Source organism: Seriola lalandi, unplaced genomic scaffold (assembly GCF_002814215.2).
Source record: "Seriola lalandi dorsalis isolate HSWRI2012SDOR001 ecotype SW California unplaced genomic scaffold, Sedor1 jcf7180002054958, whole genome shotgun sequence".
Taxonomy (NCBI): domain Eukaryota; kingdom Metazoa; phylum Chordata; class Actinopteri; order Carangiformes; family Carangidae; genus Seriola; species Seriola lalandi.
This window is the reverse complement of record NW_019525509.1, coordinates 856,687-884,566: the sequence shown is the minus strand read 5'-3', so window position 1 is coordinate 884,566 and position 27,880 is coordinate 856,687. Positions and strand designations below refer to the sequence as shown.

The 27,880-nt window shown below is 40.2% G+C and overlaps 2 protein-coding genes across 2 annotated transcripts in view; both read left to right on the top strand.

The window, feature by feature from the left end:
* Positions 1-3,730: 3,730 nt before the first annotated feature.
* Positions 3,731-9,746, top strand: LOC111645814 (somatostatin receptor type 5-like). Its single transcript, XM_023395123.2, has 4 exons — positions 3,731-4,048; positions 5,603-6,319; positions 6,440-6,784; positions 7,413-9,746. The coding sequence occupies exons 2-4, from the start codon at positions 5,624-5,626 to the stop codon at positions 7,485-7,487; spliced, it is 1,116 nt and encodes a 371-aa protein (XP_023250891.1). The 5' UTR covers positions 3,731-4,048; positions 5,603-5,623; the 3' UTR covers positions 7,488-9,746.
* Positions 9,747-20,597: 10,851 nt separating this feature from the next.
* Positions 20,598-27,880, top strand: part of LOC111645882 (Na(+)/H(+) exchange regulatory cofactor NHE-RF2) — a 31,826-nt gene continuing 24,543 nt past the window's right edge. The window contains exons 1-2 of the mRNA XM_023395209.2: positions 20,598-21,326; positions 21,876-22,169. Of these exons, the coding sequence (XP_023250977.1) occupies positions 21,120-21,326; positions 21,876-22,169 (501 nt within the window). The 5' untranslated portion in view covers positions 20,598-21,119. The remainder of the gene's footprint in view (positions 21,327-21,875; positions 22,170-27,880) is intronic.

Here is a 27,880-nt window from a genome sequence, read left to right as displayed (position 1 = left end):
CACAGCCGATAGCAGAAGCTGGTTTAGCTCCTCACGGCTAAGTCCGTTCGCTTTGATAGCGAATGCTAACAACACACTACGAGTTAGCTCAGTAGCTGGGCTAAGCTAATAACAGTGCAGCTTCGACAGGAGTTCCGAGCTGAAACTTCTCAAGCTGTACACTAAATAGCAGTAGCTTCTATGTCCTGGTTCCGAGAGTCGAGCAGACAGTCTCTTGGACACCGAAACTACACTTAACTGTTATCTCTGTAGACTTTCACACTCGCGGCCATGCGCGTCCGTTGTGCCTTGTCGTGTCGTCGTCCCGCTTTTTTTTTTCCTCTCAAGTTTTCCCCAAAAAACACATGCTCACACTTCCGGTCTCAACCTGTCAATCACACCTTAACCAAACAAATGACCTAGATCACAGTTCTTCTCAATCTGTACTTCCTATCTCCCCGTGAATTACCTCAAAATAAAATGAAATATTTAACATTTAGTACATTTGTGTCATTTTAATCTTATTTATTACACCTTACTCTTCTATCAAACTATTTTAAACTTTATGAATTATTCATTTCACATTTTAATACACTTTTAATAACAGTTTTAATCCAATATGAACTTTTTTAACCCATAAATTATTCATTATTTATTTTATGAGTCAGGATTCTTAACAGGGTTACATAATGTTTGGTTTTTTTTGGAAAATCTGTGGTTCATTCATCCAGTAACCACTCTAAAAGATTGTGTTAATTATGATTGTCAAATTGGTTTACTTTGACAATAAAATATAGCCTCAGTCTTCCTTAATTAACTCCTCTGATTTGCCCATAGGGGAAAAAGGAACCAACAGTGTGCAGGGTGATGGGAATAGTGGGGGACTTACACTGGAGAAAGAAATACAGTACTTCTAAAGTTTTAGACACTTACGATTCTTATCCATCATACAACACACTCAGGGTGGCATCTTATCAAATTCATACAGCTAGAGTCATAAAGAACTATCTTCAGCTACATGAAGAACAAGGAGTGCTGCAACAGATGGTCTGGACCCCACAGTGCCTCCCTGCGTGTAAAGTCCAGCACAGTCAATAGCTCCATCTGATGTCTGTGTGGAGACTAACCCAAGCACAGTTTACTGTAAACCCGGCTAAGTTGAATTAGGAAACACACACACACACACACACACACACAAACAGACAGACTGATTGATTGTTAATATTCTGTCCGTGACCACTTTTAAGATTATTTTATCTTCTGACTTCAACACACAGCGTCAGCCACTGAGTCGCCACTTTGGACTTCAACTCATTAATTTCTTTCTTTTTTCTTTCTCTTTCAATCAACCCTCCCCTCCACACACACACACACACACACACACACATAATACACTTTTCTGTATCTTCTTGATGATCAGAGGTGTATTGATTCAGCTTGGTTGAGCGCTCCTCTGGGCCACAACCACCACACACATATAAGTTGCATTCCTGTTACCTATTACCGGACGAAATCGGTGACTGACACCACTCTGATATGATCTCAGCGCACGTGCCCACAGAGAGGAGACTTGATATAGAAATGCAGGAGATGCATGCAAACCGCTTGAAGCCAGAATGACTCATCCAAGCAAGAGAGAGATAGAGAGCGGGGAGAAAGAACAGGGCTGTCTAGAGAAAAAAGAAGTCGTTGCTGTCTGATTCTCTCAGAAATATTTGAAAAGCTGGCAGATAGGATACTGAAACCAAAATTAAAACAATAACAAAATCATGAAATGCAAAGGAGAATAATAGTTTTCCAAGATTTTGCAATACAGAATTACAAACAAAGTAATAGAGCCTGAAGATACAGGGTATTAGGCATGCACTGTATCATATATTCTCTGTGTACAACCACATATGCATTGTAGAAGCTGCATGTGTGTTCCTGCAGTATGTGTTTATTCAGCTGATGGAGTTATTACATTCCCGTCCATAGCAATATATCAGGTTGAACATGGTGGAGTGCTTTATTCTTTAGATTAGTTTGGATGAGACTAATCTATGCGAGGAAATTAGATCACAGTAGCAAATGTAATAAACACACTAACAGAATATGAAATGAGCAATACAAGACAAAGGGCATTTAAGGACAACCTGGCAGACACAAAAAAAAATTGGAACTAGAGCATGAGCTGCTGTATCCTGCATCTTGTGGCATCTTGACTGAACTGTGGCAGGTCCGTGGATTATCAAATATTCTTGTGCAATAAGTTGCCTGTTGTTCTGCAGTTTATCTGATACACTTAATACAGTTCAATACTGAGGTACTAAGTAATATAATACCAGAGTTATGTTTTGAATCATCTCCACCAATTTTATATCAGTGAGAGTGGACTAAAAACAGGATTTAGTGGGTGGCAGGTGTATTAGACTGCGTCTGTCATCAGACTTCACACAGCTCCCTGTGGCAGGCACAAGACTTCATGCAACTTTTCTCCCACATGCATCACTACTCATCAAGTCCTGTAAACTACTGATGCCAAATCAGTGGCGGTGTCCCCTTTAATAAACTTGCAGCTGAGTGTAATTCAATAGCTCTCTTCTGCTTACTGTGCCTTTTAGTCCAGTTTAACACCTTAATGTGTGGAACATTTTCTTTAATGCCAACAGCCTTTGTTGACCTCTTCATGTTTCCTAAAGAGATTTAATATTTTTACAATTATTGACAAATGGGTTGAAAATTTGGTGTGGTTAGAAAGTGTGTTTGTTGACACAGTCATTGTACCCGCACTGGAGAAAACACAGTGTAAATGAGCCATATCATTATCTTGGCATGCTGAGTACCTCTACACACTACTGTCCCCGCAGGGCTAGCCTCTATACACAGCTGTGTATGTGTGTGTGTGTGTGTTTGTGTGTGTGTGTGTGTGTGTGTGTGTGTGTGTGTGTGTGTGTGTGTGTGTGTTGGAGTGTGTGTGAAAGTGTTTACTTACATACTCATAAGTCTGCCCATTTGGTCTGGTTAGGACCGGTCAAACGGGGCCCATAAGACGTCATCAACTTTGCGCTGTCCCTTATCCGCTGTCCCTTTGCGCTGTCCCTTATCCTTTGATGCTTTAGACTGATGGAAAATGCAGAAGCAGAGTACATACTGTATACATGTACACAGACAGACAGGCAAATACACAAACACACACACACACACACATCTCCTGTACCTGTTCCCTAGACTGTCCATAAACAGGCACAAGTGGGGCATTTGTTTCGTATGTGTGAGTGTGTCTGTATGTGAGGCTGTTGTTAACGCTGCACTGACCTGGATGACAACAACATGACGCTAATGGCTTAAAAGTAGGCAGCTTTCCCAGGCAATTACCATCAAATCTCTCCCTCAGCGTGCAATCTCATCCTCTTGCCACTGTTTTTCCATTTCACCCTAATTTCTCTCCCTCCTTCTCAGGTGCCTCTGGCCACCATCAAGGTGATTTATTCCCCAGGCTGGATCTGGGCATTGCTCCATTTCCTCTCTCTGTCTTTCTGTGTCTCGCACACCCACAGCAGAGAAAAAAAGTTAGGATCCCTTTGACTGGAAAGCTAGCTATTCGTGTCTCCACTGTGCAGGAAAAGAAAAGAAAAGGTGTAAGCTTTTACACCAAAACCTGGTTTTGGCTATGAGGTGGTTACAGCCACCAGTGGGTGGGACGTTCACGCATAAAGGCGGGGTGATGTTCGCCACATAAAAGGTGCACGCAGACATTACATGACACTGTGGGTGACTTGTCTGCAGCTGAGGAACGCATTCCACCGTGCAACAGGATTTACTTCAGAGGTGAACTGTGAGGAAAACTAAAGATGTTAGTCTTTGCGCCTGTTACTGTGGAGATTTGAGCGTGCTGACATCAAGACAATGCCTCAAGATGAGAAGTCAAGTGTGAGGTGGTTTCTCTTACTAGCGACGTGGGGAAGGCGTGAGACAGTTGATTTTAACTTCAGAGAAAGCGCACGTTTCCACAACCGCATGAATAGTGCAGGAGACGCGCATCACGCCACAGGATAGTGGAGAGGACAAGGCGCACAGGAGCGCACAGGTAGGTTGTATCCCATCAACGAAGGTCACAGCATTTACAAGAAAAATGTGTGTGTGAAATGACATTTAAACTCTTGTTTTTTTAGAGAAAGATATGGCCGTGAAATATATTTTTACCATGGTTTATTTTAGTCAATTATATTAAATTATTTGGAAAAAATGTCAGATTTATTAACCTCAGATGTAATGAGCCAGGCACGTGAACCATTCAAATGGCTCTTATGACTGTGGGCTACAGCTATAATAGTTTGGTTGGACAAAAATGTCAAGCGCGACGCAGTCTGAAGGGGACAGGGGGCTTTGGGTGTTTGTTTTCTCAACAACACGCTGCGGGCTGCGAGTCACTCCCGTGTTTTGGAGCGCGGCTCAGTGAGTCTGCACGTCACACCATTTATTTTTGCAACACATTTTCACAGCCTCGGGTTGCAACGTCTGACAGATGGCAGTTGTAAGATTATTATTATTTTAGGTCACCCGCAAGGCACCAGGTGAGGACATGTAAAGGCCATTCTCTCAATTGATGACTTAATTTTTAGATTGTGGGAAGGCAGTTCGTCAATGCTCCCATCTGTTAATGCCTAGTATAATACATTTATGTTTATTTGGGATACTTACACAATCTTGAGGTTCCATACTAAACATGAAACAAGGTTCACAGTTTCATCCACTTACAACAAACAGACAATTAAACCTCTTACAGGTGAATAAAATAAAGTGAAAAACAAAAATGTTTAGTCGACTGCCCTCATTAAGATCAAGAGTAAAACATTCTCCAAACACTGGCCATCAAAAACAAAGCAAATGTGATTGATGCTATTTGCAGTCACATTACAGTAAAAGGTATGGAGAGAAATGATTTGCAAAAGGAGACAGATCCAGAGGCATTTTACTGAAGTTGACATTTTTTCAGCTTGAGCTAAAATTAGCCGTTTTTCCAAGTTCTTGGAAGGATTTGCATGAATGAACATGAGCAAAGTCAGAGCAGACATCTGTACTGTCAATCGGTAAAGTCACCCTCTTAACTCCTGTTGAATCATGATGCACAGTGGGATGGAGCTTTATGTCGTGCAGCCTTTCTTTCCACGGGATTCTGCTCTCTTGTTTTACCACACACGTGTCCAGTTTGGGAGACAAGTGACGAGAATAACTTCCTATTGTGAATCAATTTGAATCCCAGCAGAAAATTGATATCCAAAAATTGTTACCTGTTGCAAAATTTGTTTGGCCCAAAAACCCCCCTTCAACAGCGTTAATGTTAACATCATGTATATTTGTCACTGTTGCACTCTGGCTCTTAAAAGGTGTGGGCTGCTTGGCACTTGACTCCAGGCAATTCAGTGGAAAGTTTCTCATCTCTCCTGGTAAATATGGGCATCTTGCCCAGAGAGCACCTACGGATGTGTTGTTGAGAGTGTGTATGGTGCAAAGGGTAGACTTTAATTCTCTTAAGCAGAAATCCAGAGAACCTTGGAACACCCAAAATACAAAACTTTTTTCTTTTTTATATATAATAGAATATATAATAATTGTACATGTCTGTCTTTTCTCTCATGAGCTATTTCCTACTGTAATCCAAATGGACATCAGCAACATGGACGGCTACAACTGGACGTCAGTATCAGAGAATTTCACCATGTCTTCCTCAGAGCCCTACCCCAGCTCCACTACCACTATGTACTCAGACCCGCCCGCGCCAATGCCCTTCAGTGTGGTCACCGCAGTCATCTACACCATCGTCTTCATCATTGGTTTTCTGGGTAACACGCTGGTCATCTATGTGGTGGTCCGCTACGCCAAGATGAAGACGGTAACAAACATGTACATCCTCAACTTAGTCTTGGCGGATGAAATCTACATCCTGGGAATTCCCTTCCTTGGCACAAATAGTGTGCTTTCCTACTGGCCATATGGGGATTTCTTCTGCAAGGTGTGCATGACTGCTGACGCCATGAGCCAGTTCTCCTCCACCTTTTGCCTGACAGTGATGAGCATTGATCGCTACCTGGCTGTGGTTTATCCTATTCGCAGTGCCAAATGGCGGAAGCCCAAGGTGGCCAAGGTTTTCAATGGCATGGTGTGGGTTGTGTCCTTCCTGATTGTGCTGCCGGTCACCATCTACTCACATGTACAGGAGGAGTTCAACACCTGCAACATAACCTGGCCTGATCCACATAATTTGTGGTCCATTGTCTTCATCCTCTACACATCCATTCTGGGTTTCTTTGGTCCCCTCGTTGTCATCAGCCTCTGCTACCTGCTCATTGTCATCAAGGTAAATGGGCAGATAAACTTGTCCTATGGCTTTTATTGGTGTCTATCTCCATTTTTGAAATTTCTTGTGAAGTTTGGCTTAATCTCATAAAGCCTTTTCAATCAACTATGTCATTTTCAGGTGAGGTCAGCAGGTGCTCGTGCAGGCCTGACTAAGCGGCGGAAGTCGGAGCGTAAGGTGACACGCATGGTGGTGATCATCGTGTTGGTGTTTGTACTTTGTTGGCTGCCCTTCTTCATTGCCAACATTGTCAATCTGATTTATATCATCCCTGAAAGCAAAACCACCGCTGCAGTCTACTTCTTCCTGGTCATCCTTACCTATGTCAACTCCTGCGCCAATCCAATCCTATATGGCTTCCTCTCTGACAACTTCAGGCAGAGCTTCCAGAAGGTGCTCTGCTTCCACAAACCAAATGGTGTTGGCACTATTGACCAGATGGGAGGTAGACAGACTGCACCCAAGGTAAACCACAATCCTATTTTCTCATTCAGAAATCAGAAAGAATGTAAGACAGACATTTTCCAGCAGGTATACTATATACTATAAAATTTTGAATTGAGCCCGACCCAGAGTAAGTGCATTAAGCCCGGGCCAGATAATTGACACAATTTTTGTCCCAACCCAGTCCTGAACCCAGAGGGTGATATTTTAAAGATGCAACTTAAAAAAGAAATGTGTAAACAGAGGATGACATAATAATTCTGCATTTTCACTGAAATTCTAAAAGTCATTCCAGGTAACGTGTTTCATAGTTAAATTTATACTTCAGCACCATACCTTAAAAAAATCTTCACTGCATATGTGCTCAAGTGCCATCAGCAGCCCCCATTGTCAGAGCAATTCTTTTCTTCAGTGTGAAAATGTGACCTCCAGTGATGAAGCCCACATTAGATAACAGACGGGAAAGAACTGAACCCCAGGTTATATCCCTCAACATTAACATTTTCAGGGTTTTCTTCACTGAAAATTGAAGAAATCAGCAGCTCAAGTCAACGTTTTCTGTTGTTAAGAACATCAATGATAGCCTACTGTTTCTCATTATGTCTGTCTCCTTAATCCCTGTGTAACCTATGTGGCATTGTCTCACCAGTCTCTGCAGATGGAGGTTGTTGGGAACCTTGACAGTGAGCCTTTGGCTTCAAAAAAAACAGTGAATGGCCAGTGATCGCTATAACCCACCATGTACCAGTGCACAAGCTACCATATGGAATTTGAACAATTTACCCCGGGACCTTTTATTGATTGGTATGTCCTGTCTTTATTACTGATCCTCCCTCTCTGATTGGGACATTTCTGGAGAGGATCAGAGGAGTAATGCTGGAGAGAAAACTACTTACAGTACTCATTATCAGAGCTCTGCATTTTTGGTTGTAGGCTACTTTATGTCTTTGTACTGTTACACAGTTGACTGCAATGTACATTAGCATTTGTTTCTGTAATGATGCATGATCTCAGCACACTATGAATATAGTCATGAGAGTTTTAAATACTGTAAATTCTCATATAGCTCTAGAGAAAAACAGGCTTTTATTGCAGTGTAGTACTAGAGATAAGTATTTTTGGTTTCTGAATCCTTTTTTCTTTTTTCTTTATTTGATCGCGTTTTAGTAAGAATCATTGTGTTCTGATCTGCTTTTGGTATGCTGCTGTTACTATATATTCAAAACTTCCTATATGTTTACCTGTTTGCCTTGAGAAATTCACTATAATGCAAATTTCATAGCACTAAGAGACGTCTGTGCAGGAGGTATTGAGTTGAGTGCAAGATAACTAAACAACAAATGGCCAGAATTAACTGGGGAGTGAGAACAATATTTCTGTTAAAGCAACAGTTTAATGTTTTGATAAATAGTATTATAATCATTCTGTTGATGAATTAGATGAGAAGACTGATATTACATTCATGTCCGCCTGCTATATATAAGGCTACAACCAGCAGGAGGTTAGCTAAGTTAAAACTGGAAACGTGGGAAAAACTAGCCCAGCTTTGTGCAGCAATAACCTTCAAAGCTGGATAATTAAGATCTATATCTCATATGTTGAAGTGATAAGAAAGACAAAGGATAGGCTAAAAGTCTTTCTTGGCTTTGCCCAGTAAATTTCTGGAATCCATGCTGGTTTCCTGACAACTACTCGCAGCCAAAAAATAGTCTGACACATAACCCCTTTAAAATGGCAAATTGTTGTAGAGCTATAATGTGTCCATTATTTAGCTCTAGGTAGGAGGATTTTATTTGCGATGGACAGAGGTTAGTGCTATACCCCTGTTTCCACTCATTATGCTAAGCTAAGCTAATTGTCTTCTGGCAGTAGCCTTATAGCTAAATAAACAATGAGATGAAAAATACATTTCCAAGCTTTAATCAAGTGTCCCTGTGTTGGTTATTCATCTATTGCTCATTATATATTACAAATGTGAACAAAAAATAACTTTTTAGTATTCTTTAGAAGTTAACTCCTGAGTAGCTTGCAGATACGTCACATTACTGAAGTTAAGAACTTCTGTTTCATTTCGACTTTAACAGGAGTGGTATCAATCTTCTCATCTAAGTCTCTGCTAGAAAGAAATCAAGCATATTTCCCAAAAAGTCGTACTAGTTTTTAAGACTCAGAGTAGTACACATCATAGTAGTGGTGATTTCAACTTGATCAGTGATTTTTTTTCTTCTAGCAGACCGTAATTAAACATTGTGTTTTTATTCACGCCAGGTACGACCCCAGCTATTATTTCATTTTAATCTCAGCTGTTGTTCTTTTTTAATTTGAGAATTTACAGTATTTGATTTGAACTCATATAACCAGAGTGATAACTGTAAAGCTGGTTGAAATATTTTTGATGGTCATGATTATATGTCAGTTATGAGTTGTTTGCTTTTATTGGGCTTTCTGTGAGATTTTTACCTTAATGTTACAAAGCTGTGAAAAATGCCTTGAAATAGCACAGCCAAGTATTGTCCTCTAGTGGATTTTATATCACCCTGCTAAAAGAACATCTGCTGGAGTGGATAACTTGGTGGAGTGACAGAGCATATCATTGTCCAACCTCAGCAGCATACTTTATCATATCCGTACTCGCTGTTTAGCTGCTGCACTGTGAGCTTTGACATGTGATACCAAGATCATTTGGAAGCTGCTGGACAACACTGTAACATCTCCATAGTTGTAACTTGAGTCACACAATGACCATGTTAACAATGTTTGGTGAGTTTGAGTTCATTTGAAAAGCTACCCTGTAAGATGGAGCTGTGGAAACATGGACACCTTACAGCAGACGCAGGATTTATTCTTAATTGTAAACAATGTGACTTTTAATATGATGGGTAATGTTGAATATGGGGTTTTGAGTTCCATGACATCCTTACACACAATAAAAATGCTAACATGGTTATGTTATTATGAATATAATAAACGATCGATTCTGTTATGCATGCTCGCCTTGCATTAATCCAACACAGTACAATGTAGGCTGCTGACATGTGCCTGCATGAAACAAAGCTCTTTTATGTGTATCCTACATTTATCTCATGAACAGACAGTTGATGTTTATTGTCGCTGTGATCTATAAATGTTATGACAGGTTTATGTTTCAGACTGAAGCACTTTATCATTATTTCCAGTCGAAACAGGAAAGTGGCAGCTTTACACTTGAATGTTAATGTCTCTCAACATAAACCAATTTAGTTTCATTTTTCTGATTTTTGTAAATGAAGTTAAATAAGTATTTGGCTGTATTCTGTGTTATGGCTCTGGAACATAGGTTTGCCACAGAAATAAAACATTTACATAAAAAAAAAAATCAGAAAAGCTGATGGCAGCAAAGTTTAGTGAGACAGTTCAACGTTTCCCTGTGAGCTGACTTTTTATTTGTTGTTAGTGGTGGGTTTTTGTTTGTTTGTTTTTCCGCAGATTAAAGTTCTAGCAACACTTTCACTGTTACTTTAATAAATGTAACCATATACAACCAGTGTGGAGTGCACGTTGTTTAAACGATAGTAGTGTTGAAACAATAAGTCAATTAATCGATTTGTCAATCAACAGAAAATTATTTGGAAACAATTTTTATAATTGAACAATTGTTCCATCCAATGCCTTAAATGGAAGGATTTGCTGATTTTTCAGTTTTATATGACTGTAAATTAAATAAATTAAAACGAGACATTTGAAGACGTCAACTTGAGCTCTGGGAAACTGGGAAATGTATAAACAAAATGAACTGACAAAATAATCTGCAAATTTATCACTAAAGAAAATTATTGTTATTGCAGCCTTAAAGGATAGATTTGGATTCTTTGAAGTCTATATTTATGCATTGCCATATTGGTCAATGGGATTTTGGCCACTGTAATCTCATCTTCTTAGTGGTTATTAAATGATCTTTTGCTAATGAAACTACACTTTCAAAGATGGGGAAGAAAATCCACAAAATCCACAAAAATGCATTCTAAAGTTTCACCAGAGCTAGTATCAGACAATGTTTCTTTGCTAAGACACAGCAGAGAGATACATCCTGGCAGTAACTTATAGTTTCGCTGGAAAGACAAAGCAACAACATCTAACCTACACACAGACACCACTTGATTTGGCTAAATGAGACATACTGAGGTCTCATATGAGGCAAGGCTGAACTACAAGAATTTATTTTTGCAAAGAATGCAGTCTGTCGATTTAGTCTGTGTTAACAATGAAGTCTGACTGGGAGAGTGTCATTTATCACTAAATATATAACACAAATGAGCATACAGCATATATACCTTATTTTAAGAAAGTTACCAACTTTGAACTTGCTGAGCATTCACATATGGAAGACACACAGTAAAAAAAAAACATCCAACTGAAAACTAGAAATAGACAAGAAATAAGACAAAGGAGAAAAAAATGATTAATAAATCAATCTGCAGCAGGGCTGCCCAAAGCCTGTCATGGACCCTAAGCAAAGTTACCCCTCATTGCTCATCCTAAATGTATATTATTGCAAGATGAGTTAAATGTTTAATGTGCAAATGTGCAAAATGACAAATACAGTTCAAATTAAGCAAAAGAAAATAAATTTTTTTCCAAACAAAAGTTGACTTAAATACAAAACCTCCACTGTCATTATTGCCCAGTGTAACCAAAAATGAACAGCTACTATAATAAGTGAAGTGTGCTTTCACAGGCATAATAATCAGGGGGTAAACAATTTGTTGGTACTGGATGCTTTTTAAAGGAGGAGCAATTCAATCTACATCTTCTGCATCATTAAAGCGTTGGACACTCTGTGAATTGGTAACGATGTCAAGGCCAGTACATGGTGTAAATCTTTGTCCATAGACTTATTATCACTTTACATCTGGAAGAAAAAAAACCTCATTGCTGAATGCTGATTTCTTGTTGCCATTTCCATCGATCTCATTAAATCACATCTTGATTAAACTGTGAAATGACTAAGTATATTTAAACTATATTCCTGTTATACTCACACTACATAAGTATTCCTCTTACTGCTTTATCATTAGAGCAATAGAAGTAGTTCCCATGTTTCCTGAATTTGGCACATCTGGACAGCCTGTATGCTCAGGAACTGCTGCTCTTGTCACTGCTAACTGCTGGCCTGGGGAAGATGTAGATGAGTGCATGCAGTCTCCATGACACCTGCTGCTCCTTTTCAACTACGAGTGACAAGCTTCACTAGAAGGATGTAACATGCAGGAACATGTGTAAAGGTGTATTTCATAATCGCCGCACGAGCACGACAAACAAGTAACGACTCACTCATCGACACGTTGTTCCACAGCCACACAAAAGGTCAAAAACGCCTTTAAAAGCTTTCACTTTTAAAGCTATAATCAACTTAGGTTGATGAGAGCAGTAAGATTCAACCAAGCAGCAAATGTGCGAGCTACAAACCCAAAATGAAGAATCAAAATGGGAACATGTGGTACATTTCAGCCAGGTGTATTTCCCATAATGCTAGATGCTCCTATGGGTCATGCTGACTTTTCACTCGCCACCTCCACCGCTGTGCAAAACAATGTATATCGGAGCAATCTGCGCTAACCACCTGCAACTTTCCTGTTCAAACACAGAGAATAGCCGCCTGTAACAGCCATTACGGGATCCACATCCACATCAGCTTGCCGGCTTTTTCTCTCAACTAACATAACCATTATACTATCAGATCATTGTGTGTCGAGGAAAATTGTGTGTCACACATATTGCAATCCCCCACAGAGTTGTCATCACTTTTTTTCTGACCACATGGAGAGCTTAGGAGGGTTGAGATGACAAAACATGAGCACTGAATAGCTTTTCTGAGGGTTCTTTGTGGCCAAAGGGCCTTAAGCAGCTATAGTAAATCTAATGTATGCCTTGGGCCAACTACACATTTTTGACTACACATTTGGTGCCATTAGCGTAATTTGGTAATATAACAGAGTCCATTGTTGCATTGAAGGTTATAATACATTAATTTAAACCAATACAAATATACCACCAATACAAATTAATTTAATCCAAGTTTCTATAAAGATTAATATTTTCTTCTCCCCTGCAGGTTTTCTTCTTCTACTGCTATGGTCTCTCTTTTCCAGTGGTCCTTTTCCAGTCGCCTTAATGTCTTCCTTCATTTCTCTCTATAGCAGCTTCTGTATTTTCTTTCTTAGCCCTTATTCCAAGTGTGTTTACTGACAACCTGTTTTTGTGGCAGGGTGTGGGGGTAGAAACACACCATGTGCCTTCTGCAGCTTCTGGTTACCTTGGCGTTTGCGGTCATGCGTCTTTTGTTCCATCGACCTCAATGTCAAGTGAAAGAACCAGTATTATTATCAAACAGAGGAAAGAGCACATTGCTGTAGAACTGTTCTGTGACTCTGAGGCAATTCTGAGAAAAATCAGCCATGAAAGGGTAACATACACGTTAACGTTTTTTTTAGTGAATGAACTAATGAATGCAGTACCTACATACACATAAACACACATACATCCACTTGTTTTACATTTTCCTTGTTGACTCCCATTGTATGTAAGACAAACCTAGGTGTTTCTATATATGGGTGGAAATGGCACTGATTTACCCATCTCATTCATTTATAATACTAAAAGAGAAAACAGTTACACTACGGCACAATTCTGCTCTGCTAATGATCAGGCCAGGTCTCTCTCTAAATGTCTCCATCACAATAAAGGCAAAAACGTTCTGCGGTTTAGAGACAACACAGTGGGGCTAGTTTTTATTAGCCTTGCTTGCTGGTTTATTTGTACTGTAGGAGAAGGTAAGAGATGACGAGGTACACAATAATAACTGTTCCTGGAAAATTAATACAATTCAAATAACTGACTCTATTAAGTCAAATAAAGTCTCATACAAACATCACTGACAAACCAACAGTCAGTGTGATCATTCAGATATTATTGGAACATCCAATAATCATAATCAAACAGTAAACATGCTTTAAGATTAGCCTGCTAGCAATAGCAGTAGCTCGGCTACTCCCATCCTTTATGTGACCCTCTCCTTGCAGGTCATCGAGAGTCTCCCAGGGTTTGAGTGATTTATTTCTGGAAAATAATTATTTTAAACCCACATTCCTCCCTACTTTATGTATCAGTTCAAAAATCAAACTAAGGTCCTCATTTGCTGCTGAAGGCAAGTCAACATCCGCAGTGCTCTTCCTGCAGATTTAACATCAAAACAACATTAAAAAATGAGTAGATAACTGTATGGCCTGCAAGCATGACAAAAGCAGCACTTTCGTCCAAAGTGAGTCCGTTTAAGTACAAACAAATGTTTTGCTCATGGAAATACAATGTACAGCTTGTTAGTTGATGGCAGAAATGGGTAAATTAATTTCTCTATTTTAGTACTAAAGAACGCATACTGCAGTTCAGTGATTTCCCCATTGAGCACAAGCCCAGAGGTCCAAGAGCCCAGTTTGATGAGACTGATAACATTTATTGATGGAAAGTCAATGAAATGACTAGTGACACAAAATGAGTGACAGACTTATTTGCCTCTGTGGCATGGTAAAAGCCAAAAATCCCCACTGCTAAAATGTCTTCCCTATTTTCAGTTAAGTCGGTTAATTTTAACCCATAATGTATCCATTGTCACTTTTGTGAAACATAATCTTGCGAGTCGATTACTGCATAAACCACATACTCCTCCATATCAGCAGTTTTATCTGTCTCGAGTGGACACTATGACCATTCAGCGCACACACACATGCAAACTGTATCATTCCCTGTCATAATTATCATGCAAGATATTCTTTAAAAACCATGAAATGTGTGATTTATGATGTATGTGCAGTTTTAATGAGATTCATTCTCATGAAAAAGACAATGCTGATGCAATGTTTTGCAAATGTGGTGTTGTGTTTATTTTTATGAGGTGAGGGACTTACTCTCTCTCTCTACTATGAAGCTAGCACATAAATTATCTGTAAAGAGTGCAAGCAGTAAATAAACAAACCTAGAAGTGAACGGTGGTTTTAAAATAAAAGCAGCACAAGGATATCAGTTTGAAAACTATTCTCGGTACCTCGTGATGTTTCCTCACTTTAACACATTATGAGACAATCGTAAATACTGATTTGATTATTTAGGGAAGCTGTTATCAGCTGTTCATTTTCATACAATGCATTCTCCGTGTTCAGTATCAATTCTAGGAAATCAGCCTGACTCATTTTAAAAGTAACATAATACTGAGCGAGGGACACAACCTCTCATTCATATTCTAGTGCTCTCTGGGAAAACATTTATCAGACAGGATACTGACAACACTGACTTTTATTATATGACACATACGATGTGTTTGTTGACACTGTGAAGTCAGTGAGATCCATGTGAAGTCACTGAGACACACAAGGAGGAGGGCGAGTATTCGTCTCAGTAAATAAACTACAGGTCAGTTTGTGTGGTGACAGTGAGGAAAAGAATTTAAGCATTTATTTTGGCGGAGGTGAAAGAGGTGTTGTGAGTCGCTGAAGCCTGAAGAGCATCAAGTGAATTGTAAAAGTGAAATTCTGTATTCAAAGAGGGCACATTTTAAAAGTTATGTTAGGTTATGTTACCAACACTAATATGAACCATGACAGATCACAGTTTCAAAAATGAACTGTTTTCTGATCTGACACCAGACTTAGGGAAAAATGTTGAAATGCTTCTTGTTAACTTTATATATGTTCTGATTTATCCATTTTTGTATAGTGATTATAATGACTTTTGGACTGATCCTCACATCAATGGTTAATCCAAATTCTCACTGGAGTATAAATTAACATGTACTATATGATATGTACTATGTGTTATATAAATTCTGTATGTGTCTAGACTTTTTGCAAAAGCCTTTTGGGAATTTTTTTTTTACTTTTGTTACCCAACTGTGTCCTCCATAGGTAACTATATTGCTTACAAAAAATACTGTTACTCTCTTGTTCCCCATGGTCTTATTTTATTCCACTGTGACCACATTTCAGTACCAGTAGTAACTGTTAAGCATTTTATTGGTGCATGATTTGTACAATAAAATTACACTGTAAATTGTGGGCTGTCTTATAAAGTGTTATCCAAAAGCTCTCACAGATGCCACAGCGGCCACAACGAGACAGTTCTGATTCTACAGGGGACAGCTGTTGAAACTAGTGGACAGAGTCATGCTTTTAATGAAATCCACATAAATAGCCTGAAACCCACACAAAGCTGCAATGTTTAATGTTTTACTACTGTACAGCAAATAGCAAAGAGTGTCAGGAGTTTGATGACACTGTGGGATTGTTGTGACTGAACAGTATGTCACTGTCACTTGAAATTTTCAAAATAAAAACCTCTTGAATATTTGTAGATGTTTTGCAACTCCTAATTGCACATCAATTACTTTCATTGAACATCTACTAATGTGCTGAAACATGAGAAAATAAGTAACACAAGACAGTAAATAAAGACTGAATATCCACTAAGACTCATTATTGATGAGGTTATTACTATAAAATTAAAGGGAATAGTAAGTTGTAGTTGAGTGTAGACACAGAAATGTATATGATTTTAGAATTAACTTCACATGAATGAAGACTAATCTTTGTGTGCAGACATTTAAGGCTGAGTCAGTATTAATTACTGTTATTATCATGCACGGTCCACAGCCTTGAGCAGCTCAATCAATTGACACTTGCCATTTAATAACAACACACAATCCTGTGTATTGTTTTTGTAATTCAAATGAAAGTCAGAAAACATGGATTCTTTTCCTTGCAGTTCACAGAGTGTTTTAGCTGCAGATGACTGAGCAAAGAGGAGCGAAGAGCAGTGAGAGGATAAGAAGGAAGAGAAGGAGGAGTGGGTTGCCCTGTGTGGTTAATTAAAGCTGAGAGCTGTGCCCTTCTCCACCATACAGTGTGTTTTCTCCCTCTACAAGGGGGTGAGGCAGGATGCCTCTGTCCATTTCAATAATGTATACGAGACAGTTGCTCCAGAAGAAAAAACCTGAGATATACGCATGCTGCCACTTAGTGTGTCACAACATATTGAAAGTAAGATGTATTTGCAATCCAAAGAACATGTACAGCTATCTTCTCTCTCTTTGCTCATGCCTTAATGTCATTCAGTATCACTAGACCACCCTCACAGTCTCAATATCTGTTTTTGGAGGAAGAAATTTGGAAAGATGCAGTGAAAAGTGCGTGCAGCACTACAAACCTCATATAATAGCAGGTTACAGTTACAGATTTTAGAGTGGTCCAGTGATGATGGCTTTAAGACTATAAACTGTCATTATCTATTATTCATTTGTTCACAGAGTATCAGTGAACATCATAGCATGATGCACGCTGGAGCTTTCAGTGGCATTTTCCTCACACAGTTTTCTTTCTCACCTACGCCCATTTGATATTTTGGTGAAAATGGAAGGAGAGGTGCAGCAGGGAGTGCGTCAGTGTGTCAGTAGCAATTAAACCAGGTCCAAAGTATGTGGTTGAGAGCCTGTTCATGCTTTTCTTTTAACACAAGACATGAAAAAAATTCAATATAAATAAAGATCATTGGTTTTAGAGCTGTCAGTATTAGTAGTAGTGATCACATCCTCTATAGATGTCAGAGATTGTTGGTTGCAACTTTGATATTGGTTGTAGGTAATGCTTTATACGTTGTTTACATCAACAATCAGCTAAATTGAGCAGTTAGAGACTGCAGAGCTTTGACTCCAATTTGTTTGGTCATAAGCCTGAAAAACCTGGAGCTTGTACATAATGTTGTCTGATGTGGACGCTGTGTGTGTCCTGTGTGTTTGCTGACTTATGGAGCCGTTTAGGTGAAGCTGTGACAGCTGCAACAAAGACTAAACTTGGATTCTCCCCCGGGGATTCTCCCCACTGCCTCCTTTAATATAAACAGAGGATAATTGAGCCAAATACCTAGCCTAATGTGTGTGTGAGAGAGAGTGACAATCGAGTGACAAACGCATCTCTTTCCTATTGCTAAAAGGTCAGAGTATCAGCACAGTTCAACTGTTTTTCTAAACATTTGCAGGCGTTTTTAACCTTGCAAGGGTAAAGAGGTCAGGTCGGAGTCCGCATTGCTCTTCCTGGATCTGGGTTTCGATAGTCAGTCAGAGTCTCCTTTCCAGCTCCCTGGAACAAGCTTTCTCAGGGAGGCTGAGCAGCGCGATACCCCAATAACTGGAGAACACCCTCCGGCCCCCCTTTTGAAATATGGAAACCACCACCCCAGTCTGCCAGTTCACTGGTGTTGTTTGTCACATTTTCATCAACAAACACCAAGAGAGATTTGTTTGTTCCTCAGGACATGTTAACATCAATGTAAAAATAAAGTAAACCTCCAAGAAGAAACATAACAACATAAAACACTGTTTATGGCACTGTGTTGTCTCTGCTGTAAGTGAATTCACCAAAGTGCCCCCATGAAAAGGATGATCCGTCCTGGTTTGACTGACTGGAAACTGATGTATTAAATGGAAGGTTCATCAAGATTAGAGCATTAATCATACTGTGAGCGAGTCAGGACACCAGAGCTGACAAGCACCATGCTTTTCCCAGAGCAGCTCCTAGAGGAAATGATGCTTGAGCAAATGGAGTCATCGCTGTGGACAGGAAGATATGGAGAATGACAGAATGATAATAAATTAAGATATAACAAGCTGTTTGTTTTTTTTGCTGCAGGAAGGCTGCGAGCTCTAACTGGATCTGATTGGATGGCCATAGACATTTGTGGTCTATTACAGATGAAGAACAGAGGTCTGCGTATTACTAAACTGTATATGTAGCCTACTCCTCAATGTATGATCCTCAACATCAAACCGTATTAACACAAAAATAACTGAAGTAATTCTAGTGACTTGTTTGTTTTCTGCTCTGGAGATAACAGACAAACAGTTCCTGTATGTTCCTTATCATTGGGAATAATACAGATGGTGCTAGTTATAATTATTAATTATATAATTCTTATTCTAAACGGCATCAATAAATGTATTCATAGTTATTATAGATGTTATTTATATCTGCATCTATTATATAGTCTGCACTTTATTATCAAACAACACCACCATGTATTACAATCTGACATATTCATTTTGTGAAAGTTTTGTCCACCTACATTTACTTGTGGTGGACAGAATTTTTTTTTTTTTAAATGTCTTATTTTGACAAATTTGACCGGAAGTGAGAGTCTAGTAGTGTTTGTGTCTGGTTTAACGTCAGAAGAATGAAGGTTTGTATTGAAAATCCTAAATTTTCACTGCCCTCCAGTGGTCACAGTGAGAAACTACAGCACTACATTAAATTGATGGGTAACAGTGTAAACAACTCAGTATTAGTGTGATTATTACAAACAACAACAGGAATAGAAGTGCTGACAATAATTGCTAGTTAGGATTTGGTTTAATGACTGTTTTCTAGTCTGGAGTCTAACCTGTTGCACACCAGCTTCATGTCAGCTTACAGCTTACTTACTAACACCTGTGAGGAATGAATGTCAGTGAAATGATTCACGAATACATCCGCAGTGATTTTCTCTTTCTCCGTAAAGGTAGTTGGAGTTTCATAATTATCTTGAAGAAAAACAATGTATACATTTTATTTCAATACTCGCCAAAGATATTCATGAATCTAAAGTCACATAGCCTATGATTGAGTTATAGAATCGTGTATTTGAAACCATGAGCATACACTGCCCTCTAGTGATCACAGCAAGGAACTGCAAGACTACAATATCAACGTCAAACGACACAGTCTCAATACTAATTGTTAATTACAAACAACAGTAACATCAGTATTGGTAACAGTATCATTAAAGGGCTGTTAATAACAGTTTTATACCAGTCTATCCTCTCAAAGATGTACATACCATCTTCAAGGCACACATGGTGGCATGTTTACACCTCTGTGGATACGTTTAAAATGAAGTAACCAAACTGAAGTGGGAGTTATAATCCTACTGAAAATCATAACTATTATTTAGATATATCCACAATTACATTCAGTATACTAATGTTACTAGTGTCTCTATTATGTATGTTATCAAACAGCAGCTCCTTGTAATGCATTATATTGACGAGCCCTGCAATAATACTGCCTCTGTGAGTGTGCGGGGGACAGAATATTAGGCAAGGTAAGGCAAATTTATTTGTATTGCCCAGACCATTTAGTGACTTATAGACGATAAGTAAGACTTTGAATTCTCCTTAGCAGCAGCATCTGAATAAGTTGTGTCTGTCTCATGGTCTTATTTGGTAAACCAGTGAGGAAAGCATTGCAATAATCAACTCTAGGGGATGTAGAGGCGTGAATGAGTTTCTCCAAGTTTTGGTTTGACACTAAGTCTCTGACCCTAGCTGTGTCTTTTGAGATTTAATTATAGCTTCGGAACACAGCTGCTCTGCTGAATGTTTTTTGACTGGAAGTTTTGTATGTATGTTGTTGTTTCCACCTTCACACCATGGTGAGTGGACGGTAGGCCTAAGTGTATGACTGTTCACTGCCCTCCATTGGTCAACGTGAGGAATTGCAAAGTCTCAGTCATTAATGGTAATAAGAGCAGCCTAAATGAAAAGGGCTATTAAGCCGTGGTTATAATTCAGGAAATGTTTCTATTGAACATTTCTTCTTATTTCATAGGCCATCTTGGCATAAACTCAATACAATATACAGGACTGTATCCTGTATTTGCATAAGAACTTTAGTGCTGTTATATGGCTCACAGTTTCCTACCACCCAGGGGCGGTATTGTATCGTTCTGAATCTTCATTCTCTGCCCTGAATTTTTCAGTTCCCTCTGAGAAACAAACAGGTAGCCGGGCTGGAGGTAGGTGGTGCTAATGGCGCAAGGGGCGCAAACTACAGTATAAGTGAATGCATATTCTCCGACCAGCTGTTATGGATAAACGTCGAGGGAGAGGTGATGTCTTCGACTTGAACACGTCTGCAGTAACATTAATGATGCTCTGCTGGAGGCTCTGAAGTCCGTGCACGCTGCGACGGATCAGTTTTGGAGTTGCCAGAAGTGCGCCTCAGCTTGGACACAAGACACACGATCTGGTGGACTGGTTGCATCGTTTTCTTAAAGTTTATATTTGCTGCCTTATTGAATGCGTTTAGTAAAGTGTGATTTATTCTTTTGCGTGCATTTTGGAGCTGCTAACTTTGTGTTTTTGAGTTGCTTTAGTATGGGGGAGAGCGTGCGTATCGGGCAGATATGTTTACGCTCTGTGGAAGTTTAGCCCTGCGCCCGCTCTCCTAAACTCCCCCATCTGTGCATTTTGATTATCGTACTTCAACTGAACTCTGCAGGAGGTTTAGAACTACAGGGGGAAATGGCCAGCGAGCGGAAACCGCGGCTTTGTGTCATGACAAAAGGGGAGAACGGGTATGGATTTCACTTGCATGGCGAGAAAGGGAAGAGCGGACAGTTCATCCGCAAAGTGGAGTCTGGCTCCCCTGCAGAAGAGTCGGGGCTGCGCCCTGGGGACCGGGTGGTTGCAGTGAATGGGGTTAACGTGGAGAAGGAGACACACCATCAGGTAAGTAGATGAGCATTCAGATTTGTGGCAATAACTGATGTCACAGGACGCCTGTGCAGGGGAACATCAATAGGTGACACTGACTGATGTGTGCATCCTGACACAGTGCGCTATATGACGGTAACAATCATGCCAGCCAGACGCCCACACTACCCTCCTCCTGGCACGATAAACAGACCGTCTGCAAGTTATTAACTGTGAAACTCTTTGCCCACACATAAACACGTGTTGCCTTTATTAAAAATCAGTTTTTGCACTTTCCAATCACAAACTCCATTTCATGTGACTGTAACTCACCTGCACAGTCCTTTTGTTTGGGAAGAAGGTATGTACTGACAATGGGCTTCAGGCGGACTCACAAGACTGTCTACTTTTGGATCCCATAAGCTATATACAATATTCACCTCTCCCATTGGTGTTTCTGCTGAAAATCACCAGCTCACTGGTGAATTTGTACACAGCTCAGCTACGCTCAAGTTTTAGGATTCGTTCATTGCTTTTTCAAAGGAAACAATTTTCAGTGTCTTAAAATACCATCCCGTCCCTCAGGTGGTACAGCGGATCAAAGCCGTAGACCATGAGACCAGGTTGCTGGTGGTGGACCATGAGACCCATGAAAGTCTGCGCAGCCTGCGCCTCACAGCCACAGAGGAGATGGCCATTCTCGGGACAGGGCATCCCTCCTCATCCTCTCCCCCGGCGTCCCCCTCTCCTTCCCCATCCTTGGTCCCATCCTCCCCCAGCAAGAAGCGTGAGAACGGCTCAGTGTCCAAGCAGCCGGCCACGCTGAGCAGCCAGGTGCAGAAGCCCACCAGGAGGTCACCGTCGAAGGCTGCAAAGAAGGTAAGCTGGTCCTCCATCAACGCAGGACATGTGCGATTGAATGTAATAAGAGTGTTGTTAAACTTTTATTTCATTGTTCTCTCAACTGGGAATAGCTAACAGACCATATGTGAAACTGAGGTTAATTTGAAGCCAGTGTCTCTTTTTTATCAGTGTAAACAAGATGGGAAACCAACAAATAACTAGCTTTAGCCTAAAAATACAAGCTTTCCCAGACACTCAAACAAAACATTCCTAGAGATTTGTGTACTCCCAAACACAAGAGTTAAAAATACTAAACACATTAGCGAACAGATTGCAGGTAGTGAGTCAACTCTTTGAACAGACTGTCCTCAGCTCACACAAGCTTTCACCCCAGACTTGTTTTCTCGCTGCTTTGCCAGTTTGATATTAGATTTAAATGGATGGCATGCGAGCTTCCATCCTGTTCTGCAGCCTTCCATGCATGTGTGGTGTGTGTCTGTCTATGTACGTTGTGTCCTGAGGGAAGGTCTGAAAGCAGTCCAGATGTTATGTTGGAGGTCAAAGAAGGCAAGAAAGGGTCAGAGGGTAGGACCTGTCAGAAGTTAGGAATCTGGGAATGGATAACGCAGTGACTCTACAGACCAGGAAATCGTAAAAAAACAAAAAAAAACAAAACTATGAATAAGAAGATTTTCTGAATGCCTTTGTTTTATAGCGTAGATATCACATCTATTGTGAAATGATATTCCAGAGGGATAGTTTTTTACAAGCCATTCACAGCTCATCTTCATGTGTTTATCTATACATACTTATTGACACTGCTGCATAATGGTCAATAGGCGTTCCATACATTTATATTTTCTTTCTTCTTCTTTTTTTTTATAATTCACTGTTTGATTATTCCATGTTGACATGAAAACAGGATGTGTCTCCGTCCGCTGTGTCTCTCCTGGAACGCAAAGATCTGATCGTCTTCGGTTTCACGTGCTCCCTATCAGCGAGACGATTCCACTCAACTCAACTTCTGCTTTCTGCATCCACACAACATGTGTTTTCACTTAGGTTGGCCCTGCCAATATGTGAGCGGCACTGTTTCTACAAGAGCAGTGACAGGGCCAATCAGTTAAACCTTAAATGTGTGTGTTTGTCTTTGTTCAGCTCTGGCTGTGTGACCCGTGGGGAGAAATCCCAGCACTTGGTGGGGTCGGATTGGCCCCAGCTAAGGCTCAGGAAATGCTTTGAGGTCTCTCGTTTCTCTCAGACTTTAATGACTCTAATGAAAGAATGGAAAGAAAGTTTAGCAGGATGGGCCAAAAGGCATTAGCTGAGCAAAACGAAAAGCAGGAAAATTGGAGGACAAAGATGCTTGAGCTTCTGTTAAACACTAATTGACTAAAAATACTTCATATATGCAGGGAACATTGACAGAACATTGGAGCACTGAAACCTTCCTCTGTCACTTGATTGGTACCTTCTGAGTCTGTAAAGGTTTGGATGTCTCTGTGTCCTTTCCCATAACACTCCACGCTGATACAGCATATTATGTCTTGTACACAGTAGCCTGCAGAGTAATTACCACAACAAAAGCAGAGGGGAAAACAGACTGATCAGTGATGAAGCCTTTAATCACCAACTGAACAATCGGAGCTAAAAACAACATAAATAGCCTTTCACAGCTGTAATGGTCTGCTCAGTTTGCTATGAGATGTTTCATTCTTCTTACTCTGATCCGTAGGAAAGTGCTGAGAGCAGCACATTTTCTCTCATATTATATTTTTTTAAGTAAAGGTAGAAGGAAAAGAAGGAGGGAGAGCAGACAGCAGTTGGACCGAGCTAACCCGAGACTAAGAGCAGCCAATAACAACCTTGAAGATATTTGGGAAGGTTTGCAGGGGAATGGAGTCACACAGTGGGGGGGGGGGCATACTGTGCATGTGCCAGTATGTCAGTGATTGTGGATATGTATGTGCACACAGGGATACGCATGTTTGAACTGTCTGTTTTCAGCACCTTTACTTCTGCTGAGGACTGTAAAACAGTCTGAAGATTCGACTACCAGGTTTTGCACAGCACGGGTAATACTTTTTATCTTGTTGTGCTTTCGGTACCATTTACTTTACTTTGAGCAGATTGTGTTTTTCATATTGAATGTTACTATGAAAGAGAGGTGCGGAGGGAGAGATGTGAGGTAAAGATACTGAGGTGAAACCGGCAGGTGCGTGAAACAGAGGAAGTTGGCTGTTGGAGTTTGGCTTCTGATTTGGCCCACTTACCAACAGACAGCAGTTGCAGCTGCAGCAGTGGCTAATAAACAGCACACAGAGGCAGTTAAGGTACTTTAAAAGTCTTAACACCCAATTGCAGCATTAGAGTATAATGCTGAACTTAAAACTCAGTCAAATCTGAATTTACAGACATGATACACATATTTTTAGATTCAGTGGGACTTCCTGAAGACATTGTCTCTGATGTCCATCATGAGTAAACGTCCATACATCCACTTCGAAATCACAGAAAAAAGATGCTCCCTACAACTCCAGAACTTGCTTGAGAATCATTATGTTTTTAAGTTGTCTTCAGTATCAAAGTGATCCAGCAACAGTTGTCTGTGCATCCATGGTTTGCAATTGCAAACAGGAACTGCTAATCCAGCATAGTTTTAGTTGTGTCAGCTTGCGAAATGTAAACACTTACAGGCTCAAAGAAACTGGACTCAAGTTGTAGCCTACAGCTAATGATCTGATTCCATGCCAACATCATACTTCCTGTTTACATTCCTTAAAACCCCCCCAGATTATTAAAACTGTAGTTCCAGAATTTAGATCTTGACCACCACCACCACCCCACCACCCCCCCAAAACAGAAGAAAGTAGATGGGGGGTCTGTGTTTTCCCCACTTTTGTCAGAGGAGGGGCCCACAGTGTCAGCCTTTCAAAACCCCTGCTAAGGAAAATAAGGTCTTTTAGCAGCTACAGATTACAGCCTAAGGTCCTACAGGACACATATTATAGACTCCACACACACAGACTATCGAGGCATGTACATGGACACAGTAGAAACCTTCTCTGCAACTGTAATCACTTGCACATTTGCCCAATAAATATCCCCACTAGAGGTTTTCTTGTGTGTTTGTGTGTGTGTTCCCCAGGTTACATGACCCTGTCTGTATTTTTCCTCTGTTTTATGACCACTCATCCCCCAGGTTTCTTTTCTGTTGCATTCCTCTCGTGTTTATCTTCCTCTTGATTTGTGACACAGCAGAGACAGTCAAAGGGAGACTGCTGACCCGCAGACTCAGTGCTTCTGTATCTGTGTGTCTACATGCAGTTTGTGGAGGTTGTTTTTTTTTAACCCCTTCATTCTCAATTCCCTTACTCTCCCATTTCAGATCCATGGTTCAGTCCAGACCTCTTATTTTCTTTTTCTTTTTTCGGAGGGGGTAGTGGAAGGGGTGGTGGAAGGGGTGGTGGTGGGGATGGGGATGGGGATATCAAAGTTTTACTGCCAATCGTGATCACTCGATCATCAATCGATCATGTTGAGGCCAAAATAGTCATGTGACACACCATTGGATGACAATCAAATAGGTATAATGTGAAATATTTGTGTGTAACAATTGGTCCTAACTTTAAATAGAATAATAATTTGACGATTTACGTGTGTTATACTGTTGATAGTGAAATGAAAAATGAGTTTTGTGACATTAGTAACATAATGAGTGCTCAGCAATACCGCGCTTCTGTCCTCCCCTATGCATTTCTAACCCAGTATCACAAACTATAAACCATGAGCAAAAAACGATTTTCTGCTTCTTCCTCACATCCTCACGAAATCTCCTCAGCGCTACAGGATTACAACTGAGTCAAGGCTGCTAGAAATCCAATGTTCAGGCCTTAATAGGCCATAACTGTTGACCATGAGCACCAGTGAAGCACACAACCTTAAGCGTATGGGCTTGTGTGTAGTCGAAATCTGTTTTGTTGTTGGGCCTGATGACTCGAGGGCCAATGTTGGAGATAAACGCTGCTGTCACAAATTTTTCATACTTTAGACCCACACTCAACAATTTTTGAGCCTTTTTGTCTGATCAAGTCTGGCTCACAAAACCCATGAGCTGAAGTTACATCAAATATTGCCCTTGATGTTGTCCTCATCAAACCATAGTTATCATCCATCAAACAACTTTTTTATTTTGAAGTAGAGACATCCTTCTTTTTCATGCAGTAAATGTGAGTCTAATGTCAGTTAATTAGAAAAAACAGCGTGTGAATTTCCAGTTGAAAATAATCTTGTATATGAATATTATACATTGTGTGTCTTTTACATGCCTTTTAGAATATATCGTAGTTAATAATCGGAAAGCAAAGTAAATTGAAGTGGAATGTATGAAACAGACCTGAACTAAACCACAGTGTGAACAACACTTTAAAGAAATCTTGTCTTGCTCTCAGTCCATCTCTCTGTGACAAGAACAGAGGAAATTGTATCAAATTGAGGCATGAGCTCAGTTCTGTCACCTTTTCGCTGTCCTCCCGCAAACAATTTTCTGTTCACTTTCCTGTTGAGTCGTTTGCTTGAAGGCACGATGGTAGCTCGCCAACTGCATCAAACATGTTGAGCAGGAACAATGATTGATGCTCAGGTCCTATAGGGAGAAAGGAAGAGGCATTTGAAGGACAAGAACACTATGACACTATGAGATGGATCATCTTACCTTAACACACACCTGAGGTGTCAGTGCTCTGTCTCTGTGCTTGTCTCTCTCCCCTTTGTACACGCACACATGTACCGAGGCGTGCCATGTGGGTGTGTCATTAACACTAAAGCCCAAGATAAAGTGTCAGGTGTCACTTTCTCACCAGAACCTTTTTTTAACTTGCAAACACATACACATGGCTTGATGAGAAGATAAAGGATGACTGAATTGTTGAGCATGAATCAAAAGTAGCTAAAAAATGAGTGAAATGCATAAATATATGAGTCATTATTATTCCACAGCCACCAAGAGGCAGATATATTGCTGGCTTGTTTATGGAAGTTCTGGGGGAGATATAGTTTGTTCTTCCTGGCCTGAATTTTCCCTCTCTGTTGGTAGTGAGGCCTCCACTACAGGCACAAATGTATTGTGGTCTTTTGTTGTTGTTCTTTCCAGTCTTGCTGCTCTCCTGGTTTGTCACACTGGCCTTGTTAGGAAGTACACATAAAGTTGTTGATATGGTGATGGTCCGCAGTAGAATTAGTGCGCTGGAAAAAAATACATACAAAATAAAACGATTGTAAAGTGTTCGAGAAAGGGAAAGAGGGGAGGTGAAAAAAGGGACGCGATGGAGTTCAGTGGGCCACAAACGCACACATAAATGTGTTTGCGATGCCTTTATTTTTCTCTTTGATGTGGCGTTGCTGAGTTTGACCTTTAATAAGGTTATTTCCAAGACATTTGGAGCTTAAAGCGTCATATAATAGCTCAGCTCAGACAGATACAGCTCAATATGAAACTGCTGTAGCATCCAGGTGACTGGCCTGACTGCTAGCACACAGGTTAACATTTGAACAGCACTTTATGTTGCAGTAAACTTCTGCTAGAGATCATCTGCCCTCAGTAGAGTGCACACACAAACACACACAAACACACACACGCACGCACACACACATCTGGTAAACAGTTTTAGAGAGAGGAGGGGTGTGTGTTTGTATGTCTTTGCGTGGTCAAGAATGTAATACAGCTTTGTGTGACATTTGAAGATTCA